General features: G+C 39.8%; 1 protein-coding gene across 1 annotated transcript; it reads right to left on the bottom strand.

The window, feature by feature from the left end:
- Positions 1-221: 221 nt before the first annotated feature.
- On the bottom strand, positions 222-2,444 carry LOC119024690. The gene is made up of 5 exons (XM_037107726.1): positions 2,300-2,444; positions 1,772-2,158; positions 1,053-1,193; positions 859-920; positions 222-699 (listed from the first exon to the last, which is right to left on the bottom strand). The coding sequence occupies exons 1-5, from the start codon at positions 2,373-2,375 to the stop codon at positions 634-636; spliced, it is 732 nt and encodes a 243-aa protein (XP_036963621.1). The 5' UTR covers positions 2,376-2,444; the 3' UTR covers positions 222-633.
- Positions 2,445-10,770: the final 8,326 nt, after the last annotated feature.

The raw sequence follows: 10,770 nt of genomic DNA, 5'->3' as shown, positions 1-10,770 counted from the left end.
TGGAGATTAATGTCTTTTGGCTTTTTTATGATTCTGATGAGAATAAAATAAAGATTGATTATGTTAAGTATGATTAATTATTTCAGTTGTCAAGTTTACAAAAAGGATGCAACTGTCATCGGTTTGAAGATGTAGAAAGACTTCCTGCTGTAATTTCAGTTTGACCACATCGTCATTTCTTTTACATACTTTAATAAATTGAAATATGACACATTGAGGGGAAAGCCTTTTATTGCCTTTGGTAATTTCATTTTTATTAGCCCACAGCATACAAATATGGATTCAGCACATGATAAACCGCATAACTAATTCTTATTACTTAATGTTAACTACTCAAATACAAAATTAAGGAAATCAGACAGAACATTGGTTTAACGTGAAAAAGTTAATATATGAAAAGCACATTTGAAATAAGTTGTGACAATGTATGTGAGAAAACAGACAGTTGGCTGGTTGACGATACACCTGATTACAGCCTGATCGCAAACCAAGTGCTCGCATACTTGCTTTAGCGGTGTCTCAAACCACAGGATGTACAACAAGAGGAAACGTCAGCTTCACTACTATCCTGAATTAAAAAAGTTTTAAATTTGAATTCATTTTATTCTAGTTGTTTGTTTCTCCATCCTCCTCCTACCGGTGTGTTTGTGTACCCTCCTGTACCCGGAACAGAACATGTGTGAAGTACACATCTTCATCCTGAGAGAAAGTTTGACATTTATCATTTTTTTTTATCTAGAATTATTATTATCTGTCTACTGTTGTGTTATTATACTGAAAGATTTCTGACAGATACAGTATAAAACAAATACAACATACATTTAAAATCACTATGTATTAAGTATTATTCTTCATTACCTGATTCCTTTTTGTTTGTCTCCTGGTGTCAGGTCTTTTCTGGACGGTTTCAGATTCCTTATCTGCAAAAATCAATACAACATTATTACAGATTAATACCCAAAGGCAATACTTATGCAAATATTGTGGTATAATGACAACTTCCTTAATAATGTAAATAATTGTTTTAACATAACTTGAATATTTGCAAGTACCTGCTCTCTGAAAGAAGTTATAAACCAAAATAAAGGAGAGCGTGGACAAGAGGATGGTGATGGCTGGAGAGAAGACCAACATCCAGGACACAACAGGCTGAGGGCTTGAGATGCACTGATGGGGATCAGGTGAGCTGGAATCTGTTACAAAAACACATGTGGATTATACATATATTTTTTTCAGTTTTTCAGTTTTTCTCTCCGCTCTAGCTTCTGCTCTTGCAGTCAGTGAAACATTAGAAAATGCGGCGCTGAAACTGTGATGTTCATCTTCTTCCTCGATGAAAGGAACAGGTGAAATTGGATTCTGGAGAATAATGATACCATTTGAGGGGTTGTGTGTTTCCTCAAACGCAAAACTTTCCCAAAAGTGAAGATGCAAAATGATAAATGTGGAGAATATTGGACTTGAAAATGATTCGCAAAATTTCAAACCCCAGAAGTCTCTGATTTTGAAGGAGTTTGTTGCATCTTCATGTATTTAATATCAGAGCTGGGTTGTATGACTGGATTTAACTTCACATCATGCTCTCCCTAACACATCCTATTTCCTGACACAGTGGCACATACAGCTTTGTATGTTTGACTCAATATTGTGAATTTTCACAAACTTTGATATAATATGAAATGGACATATTTGCACAATGTAGGGATTACTTAAATGGTTAATCTACTTCATGATATTGATCTGACAAGATAATTCAGACCACAATACTTACTGAGTATGATCCTTGTTGTGATGTTGCTGAATCTGTAATCACTTCTGGAACCAATGTAACCTGTTTCCTCCACTTTTGTTTGTTTGGTTCCACAGTAGTAGATCCCCTCATCTGATCCTGTAACGTTCATGATCAGCAGATCAAATGAACTGGAGGCAGTGTTGTCCACAAACTTAAAACGAGGGAAACTCTTCTGGTCATAGATCCTTGGATCACTGCTTTCGAGGATAAGTGGAGGCTGATTCTCATGAGAGCAGTTCCTGTACCACACTATGTAAACTCCAGTTGATTTTTTGCAGTCACAGTACAGAGTGATGTTGTCTCCTGGTCGGACCGACACCTCCAACACTGATCCAGTGACCTGATCATGACCGTAACAAACAACTCCTGTAACACAAATGCAATCATAAAAACAGTTAGAAATGTGCTCACTGTTACAGGGTCTCACATCACAGCAGGTGCAGGTTTCCGCTCAATGCAACAACAACGGGGATGTGTATGAGTTATTACCAAACTTAGAAGAATTACCTAAGAGAACGACCAGGAGAATGTGCAGCCCGTCCATGTGTGATGATGGTGTGAGGGTTAAGAGACAGTGAAACATCTTTCTCACAGATGCAGGTCCTGCTCAGACTTTTGAGGAAGTATAGCAGTGATTGGCCAGTCAAGTGGAACATTTTCGTCTGTAGTTGTTTTCGAGAGGTGTAATGCTATGTGACATTCTGCTTGTTGATGTATCCCCTGTGAATTCTTCAGCTATACATTGAAAATCACAATTTTGAGTGTTGATCTACCATGCCACAAAATACAAGCCAGTTCTTGTCATTTTAACTTTTGGTGGCTTGACGGCCCTCTTAAAGTCAGTGTGTTTAAATAGTAGCATTACAAACATTTTATGCCATATTAAAGTCAAACAATGATGGCACATAAACTTGCACTTTAAGACCTGTTATATTTGTAATTGGTGTTTATGCACTGCTAATTTGCAACAGCAGATATGTTTTGAATGAAATGCAAAAAACTTTTAAGATTTTCAGCTTTAATGTTTTCAGCTCAAGCCCCTCTGCAGCATTGTGGGAGGGGCCGGGGCCTGCAGAGACCACAACTCTTTCCATCCACTTCTCACATGTCAGCAGCCCTGTGGGTGCAGTTGTGTGTGTGTACACGCATGCATGTATACTGCATTTGCCTCTACAACTAGAACGACCCAGGAAACAGTGTATTCAGGCCTCCAGGGCAGGGTGAACATTTAGATTTCTTTGACACAGATGGCAGATGTAAAACACGGGGTGGGTGCCGGGCAGGTGACAGATAGCCACAGGGCAGAAGTGTCTTCAGCTCGACAGGCAAAAAAATTGGATACAAGAGCAGGAGTTTGGCCACTTTGGTGGTGGCCAGCAGCAGTACAGGCAGATGACTGATGATCTGGCTGATGTCGTGGTGCTGGGCAGGAGGCTCTGTGACAGCAGGCAGCTGAGAAAGCCGACTTAGCTTGGAGTCACACTTTTCTTCTGAGGACTTCAAAATAGGGGCGCACCCTGAAAAATAGCTGGGCCAGACACAATGAAATCATGCCACTGGATGTCAGGGTGGCTCCCCAACTGGTCCATTGAAGCCTCATAGTGATCAAGAGATACCAGATTGAGATATCAAGGCTGGAAACTGGCCAACCCAGGGGAGGCAGGGATTGGGCTAGCTGGTGAGCAGCTAAACAGGTGGATGTAAGAGTCAGGTGATTAGAATTAGCACCGTTGGATGGATAGTGAAAAAAAGATGCTGCAACAAATTGTAGTCAGGGACAACAAACCAATTTTCCAAAGCTCTTCAAGAAAGTTCAAATTCTTTTGGGCTGACAGAACAGAACGGACAGAAAAAATTTTAAAAAAAACACAGTGGACTAGGATTTGATGTCTGCTGTCTTATTTGATTTTGCAGGGACTAGCGTAACACTCCATCGTTGTCTGTGATGGAAAGTGTCTTAAGTGTGTTAAGAACTCATGGTCAATAAAGGCAGGGTTTCAATAACTAAACCCAAAGAGTATGCTCACTGTTGTGATACTGTCAAGTACTGTCTCATTCTCCAGCTCGGTCTGTTCCACAGTGGCACAGCACCTCATCAGACTTAGTGGTGTTCATAATCAGCGGGTCATAGGATTCAGACGACTGGTTTCTCATTAGATGAAAATGAGGGAAGGGATTCGGAATGTCTACACTAATTCTTTTCCAACAAATCCTCACGTGGTTATCTTGTTTCCAGAGAAAGTGAAAGCTGGTTCACATCAGCACACCCCGCGTAAAACATCCGCGCTTGCTGCCACCGACTTCGCTGGAAATTGTCTCAGGTCTCCTTAAAAATATCAAGTGGCTTCTGTTAAGTGATTGTTAGGGAGACCGTTAAGTGTTGATCTGGGGGGCTGGCACTCCCGCACTTGGCCTTGCTCTTGCTCAGCAGTTGTCTCATCTGATGAATGTTTAGGACTATTCCCTCTGGAACTGACTCGGTGTATGATCTTGCTGACACTGGACAAGCCTTCGTCTCAGCATGGTGCTAAGTGTGAAAAAATAAACACAAACATGCTGTGTTTGTTAAAGTTTCTCATATGCATCGAGCCACTATGTTGTTGTGCCTTCTGATCTTGTGGCCGTTTTACAAAGGCTGCCTTTAAGTAGCTACAAGCTCTTGGGGCTTCTTCAAGGCATTTGATTTTTTGAGGTACATTCTGTAGAGATTGTGTCTCGATAACCACAGCTTGAGTTCTCTCAGGTGACGAGAGCCACAAAGTGGATGATGACGGTCGTGCGTTGGTTTCCTATAAGCCACAGTCCTCAGTCCTCAGTGATGTGCTTTGCCTCCTCTCCGTAAGCAATTCTGTTGTCTCTGAAGTCTTCATATTTGAGCTTGACTCTACTGAGCTGATATGTTTTTAAAGCCTTGCACTTGTCTCACTTATGTTTTTAATCCAAGTATCTTCCAGACTCTGAACTCATAGCTACATGTTGTTTGATTGAGGCAGCTCAGGGCTCTTTGACACAACATAGCAGCGTTTCATTTGGTAGAAACTACTGTTTAAAGATTAAGGATATACCAGGCAGAAAAGCAGTGTTTCACTGTCACTAAGAACACATTTATAATGCCAGTTTACTAGAGCATAGCTGAAGTTAAGTGACAGTTTCAGGCACAGGGCTGACTATAAAAGCACAATCATACTCTAATGAAAAGTTGACTTTTATGAAGTTGTACATCAGTACAAATTAAACGCAATATATGCATTAACAAACTCATAAAATATACGTGAAAATACCATTTGTAATGTATACGTACAATGAAGTGCATCTTAGATTAAGTGCATGTTGGATTACACTTGCTAGACATTCGTTAAATAAGATAATTTTGAGGTTTTAGAGACCCTTTAATCCTTTTAATCTGCTGTGTGAGAGATTTGGCAGGGTTTAATTGCATAGTTAGAATGTGTTTAAGCATGTTCCTCAGTTTTAAATGTACTCTTACTGTGCAGATGTAAAACAATAACTCCTACGGTCGGCACTTAATCATATGAGCACTAACTAGCGCATCTTGCCTTATTGTGTGTGTGTGTGTGTGTGTGTGTGTGTGTGTTGTTCAAGCGTGCCTGGTGTAATCTGTTGCTTCAGTTGGCCTGCATGAGGGGCTTTACTCTGTGGGTTTCCTGTGCGCCTGATCACATGGGTGTAACAGTGCGGTTGAGGGTAACTTCACTTTCATTCTGTATTGTGCTGTAACTTATCTGATGAAGAAATTTAGAGTGTGGCAATCTTGACTTTTGTGTTACTTGTCCATGGAACACATTCATTACTCATCCATTCATCCATTAAATTACTATTACACTGGTCTCATTATCACTTCAAAATCAACTTCAACATAATCATTATGTACTTTGACACCCACCCACCCATGCTTAGGATAGGTGATGCAGTTTGAATTGTATGCACTAACTGACTTTTTTTTGTCTGTCTGTCTGTCTTGTCCGTAACCGCTTATCCCTTTCCATGGGGTCACGGGGTGTTGCTGCTGGAGCCAATCCCAGCCTTGTCTCAGGGCGAGGGCAGGGTACTCCCTGGACAAGTCGCCAGCTCATCGCAGGGCCCTCACTGATGAGCAATGTGGGGTTCAGTATCTTGCTCAAAGACACTTCGACATGCAGCTCAGCCTTGCCCTGAGCCGGGATTTGAACTAGTGACCTTTTGATCACTAGTCGACCTGCTCTACCCGCTGAGCTACAGCCGCCCCGACTTTTTTTTGTCTCTCAAAAAACTTTGACAACATTGTTAGTTTTGCAAAATTATCCTCAAACTGACAAATAATAGGAATCTTTTGTTCTTTCTGTAGCTATAGATGGACAGCTCTGTGGTACAACAGCTTTACAGGAAGCTGCTGAGAAGTAGCAGGGCCCTGTTTCTAGTAAAGAAATGATGTGGTATCAGATTGGCACACAAGCCTATGTAATTGCTGATACTCTTTTAAGCTTTTAAGGCAGTATTGGAGGCATTTGCGCTACAGGAAATGGTACAGGAAAAACAGGAAAAACACCAAGGAAGAGAGCCACATGGGAGAATTTGGGTAGATTGAAAAAAAAAACGGGCACTGCAGAGTTCTTGATATGCTGCAACATTTAGTCGCAGAGGCTGGGAGATCAGCCAAGAGCGAGTTGCAGTAGACCAGGCTGGAGATGACCGGCACTTGGACCAGGAGTTGCGTTGCATCCTTTGTGAGGAAAGACCGGATCCTGCAGATGTTGTAGAGGGCAAATCTGCAGGATTGGGCCACAGTGGTGATGTTGGGGGTGCAGGAGAGTTTCTTGCAGATGATCACGTCCTGGTTCCCCGAAGTTGATGAAGGCGATACTGTTATGTCCTCGATGGTGACTGACAGGTCCATGAGAGGGCAGTCTTTCCCTGGGATGAAGAGGAGTTCAGTTTTCTGAAGGTTGAGCTTGAGGTGATGCGCTGAGATGCCTGCCAGACACTCTGAGAATCGCATTGCAACATGGGTGTCGGAGGATGGGTAAAAAGAGAGGAACAGTTTGGTGTCGTCTGCATAGCAGTTAAGAGTTAAAATTTTCAGAAAACGGATTTTATTTACAAAAGTGTGAATATGACAGTGAAAACATTTTAATTATTTAACACGATGGTGGATTAAAAGATTAATATAAAGCACTGTGTCATCAGTGTGGATAGCTTTGAGTCTAATGTCTTATTGGGCCTTGTGTTACTATATATCCACTAGAGGTCAGCAGAGCTTCACCTTGAGAGGGTGTTTCTGTTTAGCAAATACTATATCCACATCTCCACCCTTCCATTTCTCACAGAGAAACTCATGTTGTTTTTTCCAGTACACTCATCCTCGCTACAAGTGTGTATGAATATGTGTAAAAAATCTAGAGGAAAACATTGACAAAAAAAAAACCAAGTTGTTTTTATATACTGTAAGCAGGATGCAGAAAGTATAAGTCAAGCATAACCCCACTGACCATTGTCTCTCTGCAGCAAACCACACTCTGCATCTGTCTGCAAACAAATCACACTCACCTAAAGTGACACAGAAGCTCATTTTATTGATTTCACAAGGTTAGGATGTGGTCAGTGATTTGACGTAGACTTTGAAATAAGCTGTACATCTGATGTAGCTGAGGTGGCTGCAGAGCTGCTGAACACTGAACAGGGTTTTGCTCAACTGAAGCTACAAAGTTTTCAAAAATGTCCAACCACATTAAGTACAATGTTTAAATTATGTTTTTGTTAAATCAAACCCAATTCCAAAAACACCCTCAGCCGCCTGCAGCTTCAGTCTGTTTGTGTGCTAAGTTTCGCAAGTGCGTGAGGGGCTGTTTGTCACTGTGGGTTTCCTGTAAGCCTTACTGATCATACCTGGAATTGTGTCGGACTACTGGCCACAGATTGTGATCTGGCAGCTAACTCGAGAAAAAAACAGGAAATTGCCTGTAGACAGCTTTCGTGTCTTGTTACAGAGACGCAATCATCACTACCATTATGAGATGTTACAGATCGATTTTAATCAAGAAACTGAACCTGACACTTTTTTGCAGTCAGCAGCATCAAACAGTTTTTGTATAGGGAGGTTAATGTGTACGTCTGAACAACTTATACACAGTTTTTTAAGCGGGACTGAAATAAAACACACAACTTGGCGGTGAAGAATGAAAGAATAAAGTAAGGAATTCAGTAGTTGTGATTATGAATGGATACACTGTGGTTCATGAATCTAACAGTGGAAAAAAATCCTGAGCAATCTGGAACCATCAAAAAGAGCTGGAATAAAAATTACAACAAAAAAAAATACAGGAAAACATGACTGAAAATTTTTTTTTTCTGTTTTTTCAAATTTGCCTCCATAAAATTATTATCAATACCAGCACAGCTGAATCGTAACATTGCATCCATTTCTCTCAATTATGATTATTATTACATTTTTCAGTTCACCAGATATAGAATACTGATCACACTGAGCCAAAGCTTTACATGCCTTGTTGACAGAATAAATATTAGTATTTTCTTTATATATTACTACTGTACTTTTATCAAGTTGGTAAGAAATCACTTCCTGACAGCACTTTAACTAATAATAAAAGTCTTTGTCATCCTTTAACTCACAGACTTGTGCACATGTAAAACAAATAGTATAAGTATTAAAGTCATAATCTTCTTTGTTTTCTGGCAGCATAACACACAAGATCTAAATTTTCTAGTTTAAAACAATGATTATGTACTGATGGAATCATATGATTTGTTATAATTCACTCCAAATCTATTTAGATTGACACATTTTTTGTTTTTTTAAACAGAAGGACGCTAAGAAAAAGATCACCTTATTAACAATGAAATCTGTGTATACATGCACACTCACGCTCATTACGTGTACACACAGTACGTATTCTATGTTGTGGCCACAGATACAACCAAGAGTCAGAAATACGTGTATCCAAATGTAGCTGAGGCCGCTGCAGAGGTGCTAAATTCTGACTGAAGACTATGACACCTTCTGACACTTTCACAAGTGACTCTGAACAATGAAACTGTGCACTGACCTACAGCCTCAGTCTGTTTGAATGTCAAGCTCTGTGATGGTGGGGCTGTTCGTCAATGTGGGTTTCCTGTGAGCTGCTAACAGGGTGCCACATGATGTGGCGGAGGTTGACTTTATTGTTCACACTATATCGTCATGTAACTTCTTGGAAACTGAAGTTGGGCTTTAAATGTATGAGCTAAGGATGAACATTAAACTGTGGTCATGTTGGAATCTGTATAGTATGATTACTTTGAGTTTAATTGTGTGCTGCAGCTCCAACATAACAAATACAAAGTTGTATCAAACTCCATTGATCTAACAGTCATCATGTCTTGTTACCGACAAGCAGCCATCGCAGTGGTTATGAAATTCTACAGATCGATCTCAATCAAAAAAGTTGAAGGTGAAGGTGAATGTATTCTTTGTTTTTACAGAACATCCATTTTAATCTTTGATTCAAGTAGTTTAAGGAAATGAGTTGCACATGATGCATATTTTCTGGGAAAGCTGAATTAATTTATATCCACTGTGGCACTAGATCAATAAATCAGTTTATCGTACGATAAATTAAAATGAGCTTGATAATTTTGCTGGCCTCGATAATTTCAATTTGCATGCTTGTTTGTTTTCCTGTGTGGGGAGGCGGGGCCTGCGCCTGGCATATCACAGAGTGTAGCATGAGAGCCCCATGGGGAGTAGCAAGTTAGAGAAATCGCTAGTTGAGATTTGACGGAATAAAAACAAAGATGGAATTGATTTCAAAGCCGAATGCGACAGCTGCAGTGTGGGAGCACTTCGGATTCAAACCGAATGACCGTTGTGAACCACTTAACCTGGACAAACCGGTATGTCGCATTTGTTTTAAAACAGTAACAACTAAGAGCGGCAATACAACAAACATTCACTTGCACCTAAAGCAAAATCATCCAATGCAGTTTTCCCAGCTGGAAAAAAAAACTACAACTAAAGCTACAAAGGGGCCGTCTCTGTCTTCCCGTCAGTCCACAATCACTGGGACGTTTAGCTGACAAACAAAATACAAACAGGACAGTGCAAAATGGTGCGCACTCACAGGATTATTGTTTTTGATTGTGCAAGTGCAATTCTTGCTAACAGAGACTGAGAGTCCTTTTTCTTTATTGTTTTTGGTTGTTTTGTTTATTTATTTTGGATATTTAAAATGTCCAATTCCAATGTTAAATATTCTTTAGAAATATAAGTTTATTGATCTTTGAAAGGGTGTACTTGCATTATTATGCCATTATCACTGGATTAGTTGAAAAAAGGTGTCAAAGTGACAATATTATCTTTTATCGCAATAACCTCTGGGACAATTTATCGTCCAGCAAAATTTGTTATTGCAACAAGCCTATGTGGCACATGATTGACTCTGCTTGTACAAGCCTGTAGACGATTTGTTGAGGTTGTTTAATGCTGCTGGACTGTGGATTTTGTTGTGAAGGATTTGAGTTGAATTTTCCTTGACAGCCCAAAGGATGTGACTGTATGCATATTTTCGAGTGCCTCGTCTCTGTGCCAACAGTAGCCAACGTTATTTTAGAAATGGAGTTGCTGAGTAGACTAAACTAACGACTAGCTTCAAGAGCAGCACAGAAGTTCTGCAAAGCCCCTCTAAAAAGTAGAAGATGCAATTCCAACATTGTAAGTACTGTGTGACGGAGAAGTAATGAGTAACATCCTGATACAGCTCTTTCTTACAACAATCATATTTCTCCTCTGAGGAGAGAGGGTAAAGTTAAACATTTAAAAGAAATACCAGAACTTTTTAACTTGAAATAAACAAAAAAAAAAAAAAGAAAAAAAAAAAGGATGTTATGCATAAAAATGTTCGTTCTTCTCTAGTCATGCCACTTAAAAGACAAAATGTTTTATAAGTCTTTATCAGTCATCATCAGAATCTTTTTTTTGTTTTGTG

This window comes from Acanthopagrus latus, chromosome 1 (assembly GCF_904848185.1).
Source record: "Acanthopagrus latus isolate v.2019 chromosome 1, fAcaLat1.1, whole genome shotgun sequence".
Classification (NCBI taxonomy): Eukaryota; Metazoa; Chordata; class Actinopteri; order Spariformes; family Sparidae; genus Acanthopagrus; species Acanthopagrus latus.
Note: the sequence above shows the minus strand (reverse complement) of the source record. Positions and strands in the feature narration are given on the sequence as shown.